Below are 13,735 nucleotides of genomic sequence, written 5' to 3'. Positions count from 1 at the left end.
AAAATATAAAAAAATTATGCCAAACTATTATTTTCAACTTTAACTTAAAGTGAAGTTTAAGTGTTCATTTTTTTTTAAATAAGTTTGGTCTTAATTAGTTATTTGATGCTATAAAAAGATAGAAATAAAAATAGACTGTTTCACAGCAGCTTTACAGTGATAAAGCCTAATTGTTTAGGCTTTACAGCAGATCTAGAATAAAGTTATTGTCCAGATAAAGTTAGCTTTGCTACTGCGCAGAATCAGGTCCCAGATCAGCGCAAGACGTCAGCGCCATATTAGGACTTTGGCAGCTTCGCTTTTCACCAAAAAATACTTTTTTTTTTACAGTGTATGACGTGTGTGTGTTTCAGGGATAAAGTGCTGGTGTGTCCGATGAAGTCTGCGCCGGTCCTGCTCACGCTGTCCGACTCCAAACACGTGGTTCTGCCCGTCGACGACGACTCGGATCTGAACGTGGTGGCGGCCTTCGACCGGCGCGGGGAATACATCTATACTGGGAACGCCAAGGGGAAGGTCAGCGGTCACTGTGTGTGCATGTGTGTGTGTGTGTGTGTGTGTTGATGTGTTGATGAGTGAGAGCTTGACGTGTTTGTCTGTTGCAGATTCTGGTGCTCAACACCGACACACAGGACCTGGTGGCCTCGTTCCGGGTGACAACGGGAACCAGCAACACCACCGCCATCAAATCCATCGAGTTTGCACGCAAGGGCAGGTCAGAGGTCACACACTCACAGCTCTCAAAACCATTAGTAGTGTATAATAGTGTACTAACTGTGTGAAGGTGCATTCATTAGGGGGCAGTCATGGCCTAGTGGTTAGGGAGTTGAACTGGTAACCCAAAGGTTGCTGGTTCGATTCCAGAACCGGTGGGAAATGACTGAGGTGCCTTGAGCAAGGCACCTAACCCCTAATCGCTCCCCGGGCGCCACACAAAGGCTGCCCGCTGCTCTGGGTGTGTGTATCCATGTTTGTAGTGTGTGTGCGTTAACTACTCACTACTCTGCTCCTAATGTGTGTGCATTAACTTGGATGGGTTAAATGCAGAGGTCAAATTCCAAGTATGGGTTACCATACTTGGCCGTCACGTGTCACTTTCACTTTTTTTTTTTTTCATTATCAGTGTCTGGACTTTTACTTTGACAGCGTCTGAACTTTTTTTGACAGCGCACATTTTTTTTTTGAAAAAGCGCACAGACTTTTATTTTGACAGCTTACAGACTTTTATTTTAACAGGGCACAGACTTTTATTTTTTAAAGCACACAGACTTTTATTTTGACAGCTTACAGACTTTTATTTTTTAAAGCACACAGAGTTTTATTTTGATAGCTTACAGACTTTTTTTTGATAGTGCACAGACTTTTATTTTGACAGGGCACAGACTTTTATTTTGACAGGGCACAGACTTTTATTTTGACAGCTTACAGACTTTAATTGTTTAAAGCACACTGACTTTTATTTTGATAGCTTACAGACTTTTTTTGATAGTGCACAGACTTTTATTTTGACAGGGCACAGACTTTTATTTTGACAGGGCACAGACTTTTATTTTGACAGGGCACAGACTTTTATTTTGACAGCTTACAGACTTTTATTTTGATAGCTTACAGACTTTTTTTGATAGTGCGCAGACTTTTATTTTGACAGGGCACAGACTTTTATTTTGATAGTGCACAGACTTTTATTTTGACAGGGCACAGACTTTTATTTTGACAGGGCACAGACTTTTATTTTGACAGCTTACAGACTTTTATTGTTTAAAGCACACTGACTTTTATTTTGACAGCTTACAGACTTTTATTGTTTAAAGCACACTGACTTTTATTTTGATAGCTTAGACTTTTTTTGATAGTGCACAGACTTTTATTTTGACAGCTTACAGACTTTTATTTTGAGAGGGCAGACTTTTATTTTGACAGCGCACTGACTTTTATTTTGACAGCACCTCTGTGCAAATTCACAGGAAGGTTCATTCATTATCAATTGAAACTAATAATAAAACATAATATTATATAATAATAATAATAAAAAAATTAATAAATGATGCAAAAATATTTATTTTTATCAATAAAAGTTAAAAAAGATCAAATAAAAAATACTAAAGAATGTCCGACTATTATTTTTATTATTATATTAGTTACTTATAATATTATTGTTAGTGATTTAATACGTTTAATTAAAATACATAAAATATAGAATAAGAATTAGTCCTCATTTACCATGACTATATTTTTCTTTTTACCATAAATATATATTTGAGTTGGTTAAACTGGTGTGTGATGAGTGATGCGTGATCCTGCTGTCAGCAGCTGTTTCCTCATCAACACGGCGGACCGCATCATCCGTGTGTACGACGGCCGAGAGATCCTGACCTGTGGCAGAGACGGAGAACCAGAGCCCATGCAGAAGCTGCAGGACCTCGTCAACAGGTGTGTGTGTGTGTGTGAGTGTGTGTGTGAGTGTGTGTGAGTGTGTGTGAGTGTGTGTGAGTGTGTGTGAGTGTGTGAGTGTGTGAGTGTGTGAGTGTGTGTGTGTGTGTGTGTGAGTGTGTGAGTGTGTGAGTAAGTGTGTGAGTGTGTGCGTGCGTGCGTGCGTGCGTGCGTGTGTGTGTGTGTGTGTGTGCGCTGACGTCTCTCTGCCCACAGGACTCCGTGGAAGCGCTGCTGCTTCTCTGGCGACGGCGAGTACATCGTGGCGGGATCGGCCCGTCAGCACGCGCTCTACATCTGGGAGAAGAGCATCGGGAACCTGGTGAAGATCCTGCACGGCACGCGGGGGGAACTGCTGCTGGATGTAGCGGTGAGACACCGGGGTCAGAGGTCATGCAGGACACAGTGTGTGTGTGACCATGTGTTCATCACACACACACACACACAGGGTTCCCAGGGGTCCTTGAAAGTTTGTGAATCTAAAAAAAACAATTCAAGTGTTTGAGAATGAACACACACACACACACACACACACACACACACACACACACAGACACAGATCCTTGAAAATTGCATCTTATGCCCTCCGCTCCGCTAATGTGTTATTCCGCCAACACTTCGTGGCCTATGCGCACTAGCTTGTATGATTATCGTTAGTTACGCGCATTTACGCGTTACGTTCAGTGTTTCCCGCGTGAGGTACTGTGTGTTTTACGTTGCCATGACGTTCACGAACGAAACCAGTTTAGTTCACTAAACCAGAACTATAGGGACTATCCGTGACGTTAGTGTTCGCTGATTGGCCGAACGCACGCGAAACACCAGCATCCGCCATTTAAACACACAGATTATAGCCTATATATTTACTCCAGAAACTAACTCTACGAACATGTAAAACAGTGCTAGATGAAGCTCTTAATCTTTACACTGAGGAGAAAATCCAGCTCAACTTTGAGGAGACCAAGAGAAACATGATTATGTATTTCTGCTCAGCAACACTGGACATCAAACACACGACATACGCTAATAACTCTTCATCACTGTCTATGTATAACACTTCTATCTAATGATGTATTAGACAGGACTGTTAGACAGATTGTAAACTAATGAACACGGAGAATGTGAGCACTGTGTGTTCAGGCGTTCTCAGCGCTTTCAAAATAAAAGTCCCAACAACAAGCGCGGCTTACGTCACCTTCAGAGTTCCTACTGGCGCTGCGAACGCATCCAGGAAAACGTTCCTATGGGAACCATTAGTTCTCGGAGAAACACCCTGGTGGCTAGTTCCTAGACTCATAGACCTAGATTCAGTGAGAAAGCCCCTAGTGTGGGACGACACTGAACACTGTGTGTGTGTGTGTGTGTGTGTGTGTGTGTGTGTTTACAGTGGCATCCCGTGCGGCCCATCATCGCCTCCATCTCCAGCGGTGTGGTCTCCATATGGGCTCAGAACCAAGTGGTGAGGAATCATTCTGATTGGTTCATGATTGGTTAAATTCTGCATTATTTTTATTATACAGTTTCAAATGTGTTTCGTTTTTTTTATTTTTTTTTTACATTTTCCTTTGTTCAAATTAATTAATCCAGTTTATTTTGACATTCGCTAAATAAATATGAAATATAATTTGCTAAATTACGCATTATTTTTAGTATCATCAAACTGTTTGAAATGAATTTTTCTTTAATTTTGGTTTTTTTTTAATCTTGATTAATCCCGTTTATTTTAATGTTTGCAAAATACATTTTAAATACTGTATATGAATGAATGAATGAGGCATTTATATAGCTCTTTCATATGTACTACTGTACACCCAAAGCGCTTTACAATCATATCAGGGGATCTCTCCTCAACCACCACCAGTGTGGTTTATATAATTAGTACAATTTTGCATTGTTTTTTAATATTACCATAAAGTTTTGAATGTGTTTTTGTTTTTACATGTGAGAATCAGGCTATTTAATTTAGTAACATAGTAAATAACACATGCCTAACAATTACTGCTATTACATTTATATTTATGTTACATATTTACTAAATTAGAAATTATTATTTGGAAAATATATAAATTTGACAGTGCCAGAACTTTTATTGGACTTTTATTTTGACAACGGCAGAACTTTTTTGACAGTGCCTCTGTGCAAATGCACAGGATTCATTTAGACAGAGTAGTTAAACAAAGACAGTAAACTACTGAAGACGGAGAGCTCCTGTGCGTCAAAATAAAAGTCCTGCTTCAGAAAACGGCTACTGCCGATAATAAAAAAATGCTCGGGTGATGTATCAGCTGACCACTAGTATACGAACAATCTAAACTCGCACACTTGTTAGGGTGTGGCCTATGTCGACAGTAGGAAGCTGACTGTGTGTGTGTGTGTGTGTGTGTGTGTGTGTGTGTGTGTGTGTGTGTAGGAGAACTGGAGCGCGTTTGCACCGGACTTTAAAGAGCTGGACGAGAACGTGGAGTATGAGGAGAGAGAGTCTGAGTTTGACATCGAGGACGAGGACAAGAGTGAACCGGAACAGACAGGTACACACACACACACACACACACACACTGATGAAGATTCAATTCATTTATTTGTATAGCGCTTTCCACAATACACATCATTTCAAAGCAGCTTTACAGAAAGTGCATGAGTCAACATTACAGTTTACAGTGATCTGATATCAGAGGTGATGTCGGAGTTATGCATTTCAGAAATGTACATTTACAAAATCACAGTTAGCGAAAAATATACTAATTTAAACAATGTAATATTTTAATGCAGAAACATTGAGCTCATTGAAGTAATGAATACTTGTGTGTTAACAAATGATTATGACATTTAGAAAAATGTAGCATTGGTGCATGTTGATTCCGAGATGACACTGACCGTGTGTGTGTGTGTGTGTGTGTGTGTGTCAGGAGCCGACGCCGCAGAGGATGAGGAGGTGGACGTCACGTCGGTCGACCCCATCCAGGCTTTCTGCAGCAGGTCAGAAACACTCACTAATGACCTGTACAGTAAATCTGACGTAATCCAAGTCAGTGAACGACACAACTGTTACCCTCTGTATCAAGCTCCGCCCACAGTGAGTCTAAACCCCGCCCCTCTCTGCTTGTATAGAGAGACAGAGTGACGCCCACAGTGAGTCTAAACCCCGCCCCTCTCTGCTTATATAGAGACAGAGCGACGCCCACAGTGAGTCTAAACCCCGCCCCTCTCTGCTGTATATAGAGACAGAGCGACGCCCACAGCGAGTCTAATCCCTGCCCCTCTCTGCTGTTTATAGAGACAGAGCTCCGCCCACAGCGAGTCTAAACCCTGCCCCTCTCTGCTTATATAGAGACAGAGCTCCGCCCACAGCGAGTCTTAACCCCGCCCCTCTCTGCTTATATAGAGACAGAGCTCCGCCCACAGCGAGTCTTAACCCCGCCCCTCTGTGCTTATATAGAGACAGAGCTCTGCCCACAGCGAGTCTAAACCCCACCCCTCTCTGCTTGTATAGAGACAGAGTGACGCCCACAGTGAGTCTAAACCCCTCCCCTCTCTGCTGTATATAGACAGAGCGACGCCCACAGTGAGTCTAAACCCCGCCCCTCTCTGCTTTATATAGAGACAGAGCGACACCCACAGTGTCTAAACCCCGCCCCTCTCTGCTGTATATAGAGACAGAGCTCCGCCCACAGCGAGTCTAAACCCTGCCCCTCTCTGCTTATATAGAGACAGAGCTCCGCCCACAGCGAGTCTAAACCCTGCCCCTCTCTGCTTATATAGAGACAGAGCTCTGCCCACAGCGAGTCTAAACCCCGCCCCTCTCTGCTTATATAGAGACAGAGCGACGCCCACAGTGAGTCTAAACCCAACCCCTCTCTGCTTATATAGCGACAGAGCGACGCCCACAGTGAGTCTAAACCCCGCCCCTCTCTGCTTATATAGAGACAGAGCTCTGCCCACAGCGAGTCTAAACCCCGCCCCTCTCTGCTTATATAGAGACAGAGCTCTGCCCACAGCGAGTCTAAACCCCGCCCCTCTCTGCTTATATAGAGACAGAGCTCTGCCCACAGCGAGTCTAAACCCAACCCCTCTCTGCTTGTATAGAGACAGAGTGACGCCCACAGTGAGTCTAAACCCCGCCCCTCTCTGCTTATATAGAGACAGAGCTCCGCCCACAGCGAGTCTAAACCCAACCCCTCTCTGCTTATATAGAGACAGAGCTCCGCCCACAGCGAGTCTAAACCCCGCCCCTCTCTGCTTATATAGAGACAGAGCTCTGCCCACAGCGAGTCTAAACCCAACCCCTCTCTGCTTATATAGCGACAGAGCGACGCCCACAGTGAGTCTAAACCCCGCCCCTCTCTGCTTGTATAGAGACAGAGTGACGTCCACAGTGAGTCTAAACCCCGCCCCTCTCTGCTTATATAGAGACAGAGCGACGCCCACATTGAGTCTAAACCCCACCCCTCTCTGCTTATATAGAGACAGAGCGACGCCCACATTGAGTCTAAACCCCGCCCCTCTCTGCTTATATAGAGACAGAGCTCTGCCCACAGCGAGTCTAAACCCCGCCCCTCTCTGCTTATATAGAGACAGAGCTCTGCCCACAGCGAGTCTAAACCCAACCCCTCTCTGCTTGTATAGAGACAGAGTGACGCCCACAGTGAGTCTAAACCCCGCCCCTCTCTGCTTATATAGAGACAGAGCTCCGCCCACAGCGAGTCTAAACCCAACCCCTCTCTGCTTATATAGAGACAGAGCTCCGCCCACAGCGAGTCTAAACCCCGCCCCTCTCTGCTTATATAGAGACAGAGCTCTGCCCACAGCGAGTCTAAACCCAACCCCTCTCTGCTTATATAGCGACAGAGCGACGCCCACAGTGAGTCTAAACCCCGCCCCTCTCTGCTTGTATAGAGACAGAGTGACGTCCACAGTGAGTCTAAACCCCGCCCCTCTCTGCTTATATAGAGACAGAGCGACGCCCACATTGAGTCTAAACCCCGCCCCTCTCTGCTGTATATCTGTATTGAGTGAAGCTGCCTCCTCCTCGTCATTTATGACTTATAGCAAAACACAAAACAGTGTCTAAAAGCTGCTGTGTGACGAGGAGTACAGCAAACAAGCGAAACAACCCAGAAATACGTGTTTATAAGATGTCGACCCCAAAAAACTATGGAATGATTGGATAAACTGTGGGATCCTGACACTCAGTATGCACTAAAAATCCACTATGTGTGAAGTAAAATATAGTCACTGGTAAGTCAAATATCCAAATGTCAGTTTTATATATTATTTTTCAGTAAGATAAGCTATTATTACGTTTGTTCTCAGAGTAATACGACACGCTGCTCTCTCTCTCAATCGCCTGTCTCCACTTTTGTGTCTTTAAACGCTCGTTTTTTGGGGTCGACGGCTTATAAACACTTATTTCTGGGTTGTTTAGCTTGTTTGCTGTACACCTCGTCACACAGCAGCTTTTAAACACTGTTTTGTGTTTGTTATAAGTCATAAATGACGAGGAGGAGGCAGCTTCACTCAATACAGAGTCAATGGAGACGTACGGATTGTTTCCCCCCCCCGGTGTGGGCGTGGCCTAAATGGGCTCTGTCTCTATTAAACATCACATGAGTTCTGACGTGTCATTTCCTGTGAGGACAGGAAACACACTCGACAGTAGTTAATGATGTTAAACACTCCAGGGACGATGTTCACTGTAGTTCTGCTGTTTGTTCTCTAGATTTTAATGTGTGTGTTTGTTCATAATCCTTAATTCACTTTTTGGAATCCACAATATAAATTTTAAATGTTATTAGATAACTTTTGCTTTATTTTAAATATTATAGTTACTAATGTTTTTTAATTATATTTTTATTAATGTTTTGTATTTAAAAATACTTTTTAAAATATAATTAGCAAAAATGTACATTATTTTTAATATTATCACAGTTTAAAATGTTGTTTTTTTTACTTCTACTTTATTTTAACATTCACCATTTTCTTAAATATAACATTTGTATTTTTTAAATATCATCTCAAATGTGTTTTTGTTGAATCTAGTTTATTTTAACATTCGCAAAATACTTTTAAACATAATTCGCCAAAATGTAAGTTATTTTTAATTTTATGATAATTTTACTTTTTTGTAAATTTTTTAGTTTTGATGTTTTTGTTTGTTCATTTTTAATAGTTTATTTTGACATTTGCAAAATATTTTTAAAATGTAATTCGCTCAATTTCGTATTATTTTTAATATTATCATAGTTACATATGTTTTTGTTGTTCTTTTTTTTTCTATTATTTAATCAAGTTTATTTGGACTTTTCAAAATCAATTTTAAACTTCGTCCAATGATTTTGCTTTTTATATATATATAATCATAAAGTTTTAAAAGTGTATCTCTTTTTGTTTTTACATTTTTGGTGCTCATTGTATAATCCAGTTTTTAAACTTCACATTATTTTGAATATCATAGTTACAAATGTTTTTTTTGTCTGTTCATAATGTTTAAGTTTGAAAAAGTACATTTGAAATGTAATTCGCTGAACTTAACTTGTAATACAGTCTTTGACCACAACTATTTCTCGCAGTGCATTGCATCTGAAATGTAATGTCCGCTTCATGAGTTGGCGGTTAGCCTCGCTAGCCGTGTTTAACGGCGACTGGTGTTGGTGTTTGCAGTGACGAGGAGCTGGAGGACTATAAAGCGCTGCTGTATCTGCCCATCGCTCCGGAGGTTGAGGACCCTGAGGAGAACCCGTTCGGCCCTCCTCCCGAAGCCGCGGGTCAGACCGCTACGCCTGACGACGGCTCCGCGCACAGCGGCCCCACGGACAAGAAACAACGGCAGCCGTCGGCAGACGGAGCGCCGCCCAAGAAGAAGATCCGCACCACCACCATCGAGCTGCAGGGCGTCCCGAGCGACGGTGAGCGCTAGTGCTGCACGCTATTCCTGTTCATACCGAATACCAGTGGTTATTTATGTTATGATATGAATTTTTAGTATACCTCAATACCTGTGTATGTCGCTTTAAAGGGGTCATCGGATGCCCATTTTCCACAAGTTGGTATGAGTCTTTAGGGTCTTCATGTAAAGTTTGTAACCTACTTTGGTTAAAATTCATCAATGTTTGTGTAAAACAACACCTTTTTATCTCCTCAAAAACAGCTCAGTCCACAGCGACCCGTTTCGGTGCATGTCTCTAATGATAATGAGCAACTACCATACCATCGACACAAGACACTAAAGTGATGCCTTGGCGGACAGTATACAAATGGCAGAGGGCGGAAATATGCTAATACAGGAAATATGCTAATACGGGACAGTCTGTCAGCGGTCGTGGGCGGAGCATGATGCTCAGAAAATCCAAACGGCTTGATTATTGAGAGTGTTTAGGCTTTTTGAGGATAAAAAAAGGTGAATGGATTTTCTTCATTGAATGGTGGCTGTGTCCACACACTGCAGACACATTTATATGCAAACACCATATAAAAGCTCATTTAGCATCCGATGACCCCTTTGACTAGCGTTGGGAACGCGGCGCGACACTGTTTGAGAGGGTCTTTGACTGTTTACTGGTGATGCTCAGATGTGTGTGTGTTACTGTGACAGTGAAGATGGAGAGGTTAAACTATAATTGATAGCTGTCAAATTACAGTGTTTCCCAAACATTGGTTCACAATATCAACACAGCCCGCCACAAATAGATTTTCCAAAAGTCTTTGACATCGCTGAATAAACATGAGCACTGCACGTTTCACAGTCGAAACGCGGCGCGGGTGTTCTTATATGAATGTATCTTTGAAGGGAACGATGGAAGTTTCGATTGTTATTTTCATTTCAACTTTCCTGATAAAGCAGTGTTTATGAGCGTTGCTGGTTTGTGTTCAGCCGTTACCGCGGAAACCACTTTGTGTTCAGCCGTTACCGGTGAAACCACTTTGTGTTCAGCCGTTACCGTGGAAACCGATTTGTGTTCAGCCGTTACCGTGGAAACCACTTTGTGTTCAGCCGTTACCGGAGAAACCACTTTGTGTTCAGCCGTTACCGTGGAAACCGATTTGTGTTCAGCCATTACCGGAGAAACCGCTTTGTGTTCAGCCGTTACCGTGGAAACCACTTTGTGTTCAGCCGTTACCGGAGAAACCGCTTTGTGTTCAGCCGTTACCGTGGAAACCGATTTGTGTCGGAGAAACCACTTTGTGTTCAGCCGTTACCGTGGAAACCGATTTGTGTTCAGCCGTTACCGTGGAAACCACTTTGTGTTCAGCCGTTACCGGAGAAACCGCTTTGTGTTCAGCCGTTACCGTGGAAACCGATTTGTGTTCAGCCATTACCGGAGAAACCACTTTGTGTTCAGCCGTTACCGTGGAAACCACTTTGTGTTCAGCCGTTACCGGAGAAACCGCTTTGTGTTCAGCCGTTACCGTGGAAACCGATTTGTGTTCAGCCATTACCGGAGAAACCGCTTTGTGTTCAGCCGTTACCGTGGAAACCGCTTTGTGTTCAGCCATTACCGGAGAAACCACTTTGTGTTCAGCCGTTACCGTGGAAACCACTTTGTGTTCAGCCGTTACCGTGGAAACCGATTTGTGTTCAGCCATTACCGGAGAAACCGCTTTGTGTTCAGCCGTTACCGTGGAAACCGCTTTGTGTTCAGCCGTTACCGTGGAAACCACTTTGTGTTCAGCCGTTACCGGAGAAACCGCTTTGTGTTCAGCCGTTACCGTGGAAACCGATTTGTGTTCAGCCATTACCGGAGAAACCGCTTTGTGTTCAGCCGTTACCGTGGAAACCGCTTTGTGTTCAGCCGTTACCAGGGAAAACGTTTTTGTGTACACTCGTTACCGTGGAAACCGCTTTGTGAGCACTAGTGAGTGTCAGATCCTCTGCTTCTGCTCTCCATCAGTCCACGCCTCTGACCTCTGACCTTTGTGTTTCTCTCAGAGGTTCATCCCTTACTGGGCGTGAAGGGCGACAGTAAGTCGAAGAAGAAGGCGGCGGGGCGACCCAAGGGATCTAAAGGTAAAGACAAAGACTCTCCGTTCAGACCCAAAGTCTGCCGGGACAGAGCAGAGGGGCTGGGGACGCCAGGTAAGACCCCGCTGCGACCTTTGACCCGCGGCTTGAGCTCAGCTGTGATTGGCCGCATCTACTTCCTGCTTGCCTTCCTGTCCTTCCTGCTCTGAGCCCTGTGCTGTTTACACAGTAACGCATGTGTGTGCGATCGAATGCTTCAGGTCTAATTTGACCCAATCATTCCCATGATGCAACACTGTGACGTACTAAAACTCGCCGAATAATTCGTCCAAACTAGATGCTAAACAAAAACCAGACTGATATTGATATTACTACGGAAAAGTGTTTTTAACATGAAATTTTACCTTATTTTTTGTAATAATAGTTTTATTGCTTTTCGCAAAATACATTTAGTATTTCATCCTATAATTTCACATTATTGTTAATATTATCATACCGTTTTAAATGTGTATTTAAATGTCCATTTTTGTTTGTGCATATAATTAATTCTGTTTATTTTGACATTCGCAATATAAATTTTAAATGTAATTTGCGAAATTTCGCATTTTTATATTAACATCGCTTTTGTTTGTTCATATCGTTTAATCTCTTCAGCGTGAATTTTCACCGCGACAGAATGAATAATTTCCATGATTCGTTCCCATGAAACAATATTTTATTTATTCTGTAATTTGTAACGCTGTTTTTATCACCACGAACATTTGCTTTGAAAGTGAATCTTTAACTGTGAATGATTCAGATTTGAATGTGAATCTTTAACTGTGAATGATTCAGATTTGAAAGTGAATCTTTAACTGTGAATGATTCAGATTTGAAAGTGAATCTTTAACTGTGAATGATTCAGATTTGAAAAACAATCATTGCAGTGATTCATGAGTCGTTTTGAAAGAATCAATTCAAAAGAGTCATATGTTCGTGAATTGGATTACCCAGCAATGATATTTTAGTTTTATTTATATACTATTATAGTATTCTTTTTCTTTTTATTAGTTTTCATTTTTACGAAAAAAATAAATAAAAATTCGCTTAGTAGCGAAGGAAACATTTCTACGCTTTTCATCTAATTATTCCAGCTTTATTTTAACCAAGCATTTTTTTAATGTTCAGATTGTTCGTATCTTGTAGCACATGAACGATTCGCTTGCGATTTAATATATGCAAATTTCCCCCATAAATGGATCAATATGAGCTTTAGTTTTGGTGCAGTTTTGCATTGCTTTGTCGCTTCGCTCTTCGGGCCTTTACGTTGACCTGAAGGATGCGTTTTTATTGATACAAGTGTTAATTTGACATGTTTAGATGTTAAATTTAACCAAACGAATGCTGTTCTTTCAGGAAATCTTGTTTCGTCGGTGTACAAGCCGCATGAGGTGCAGGGACTGGACTGATTGGACACCGGCGCCCCCTGTCTGTGTGGATGAATGAGGCCGCTCTTTTATATGAACTCTACGGACTGGAATTGAGTTTCGTTATTACAGAAGGACGTTACGGCTCAACAACGCCACAGTTTGAAGCCCGTCTGCTGCGTTTTCCTCGCTTATAGAGTGATAAGAAGAGGGAAGCATGTATTTTTACTTAGAGTAGATCGATCTGTCTCTGTGTTTAAGCACTAGTTGGGTCATATACTCAGTCGGATATATTTGTTTTGTTTTTTTCTGTGAGATCCTTAGACTGGTCGTGTTTTTTTTTTATATACATATTAAACCAGTTTGTTTTTTGAGACTGTGGTTTCTGTGTATGATGTTTTTTGATGCAAATGTTCAAGAACATAAATCAGCCTTGTTCGCATTTCGCGAATGTTTTTGTTTATTTTTTAGTTTAGAAATTTTTGTTCATGTTGTTAAATCCAGTTTATTTTAACCTTCACAAAATAGATTTTAAATTAATTTTGCAAAATTTTGTTCGTTTTAGTTTAACGTTTTAGTCTGTTCTCATTGTTTACTCAAGTTTATTTTGACATTTACAATTTTTTTTAAATATAACATTTTTATTTTTGTAAATATCTAAAATGTGTTTTTGTTTCATCTAGTTTATTTTAACATTCGCAAAAAGTTACGTTATTTTTAATAAAATTTCATTTTTGGGGGGGGTATTTTTTTATGTGTTTGTTTGTTCATATTTAATAGTTTATATATATATATATATATATATATATATATATATATATATATATATGGGTCAATGACGTGGCGTGTCAATTCTGGTGTCCCAAGCATATTCATAATATAAAAATGTATACATTTTTAAATGCACTTCATTAAGTGACTCAACTTCCCCCTCTTTAATTAC

General features: G+C 41.5%; 1 protein-coding gene across 5 annotated transcripts in view; it reads left to right on the top strand.

Annotated features, from left to right (window-relative positions):
- The window catches only part of rbbp5 (retinoblastoma binding protein 5), a 17,511-nt gene extending 4,345 nt beyond the window's left edge, over window positions 1-13,166 (top strand). For 2 of the 5 annotated variants that reach the window (XM_082138727.1, XM_082138731.1), the window contains 10 exons: window positions 354-516; window positions 606-715; window positions 2,308-2,430; window positions 2,647-2,800; window positions 3,818-3,889; window positions 4,841-4,958; window positions 5,337-5,406; window positions 9,088-9,332; window positions 11,354-11,500; window positions 12,782-13,166. In XM_082138727.1, coding sequence (XP_081994853.1) covers window positions 354-516; window positions 606-715; window positions 2,308-2,430; window positions 2,647-2,800; window positions 3,818-3,889; window positions 4,841-4,958; window positions 5,337-5,406; window positions 9,088-9,332; window positions 11,354-11,500; window positions 12,782-12,834 — 1,255 coding nt within the window. In that variant the 3' untranslated portion in view covers window positions 12,835-13,166. The remainder of the gene's footprint in view (window positions 1-353; window positions 517-605; window positions 716-2,307; window positions 2,431-2,646; window positions 2,801-3,817; window positions 3,890-4,840; window positions 4,959-5,336; window positions 5,407-9,087; window positions 9,333-11,353; window positions 11,501-12,781) is intronic. The other 3 variants (XM_082138729.1, XM_082138730.1, XM_082138728.1) reach the window with 3 other exon arrangements.
- Window positions 13,167-13,735: the final 569 nt, after the last annotated feature.

Source organism: Leuciscus leuciscus (genome assembly GCF_965113295.1).
Source record: "Leuciscus leuciscus genome assembly, chromosome: 15".
In the NCBI taxonomy this organism is placed as follows: domain Eukaryota; kingdom Metazoa; phylum Chordata; class Actinopteri; order Cypriniformes; family Leuciscidae; genus Leuciscus; species Leuciscus leuciscus.
This window is presented reverse-complemented; position numbering and strand designations above follow the sequence as displayed.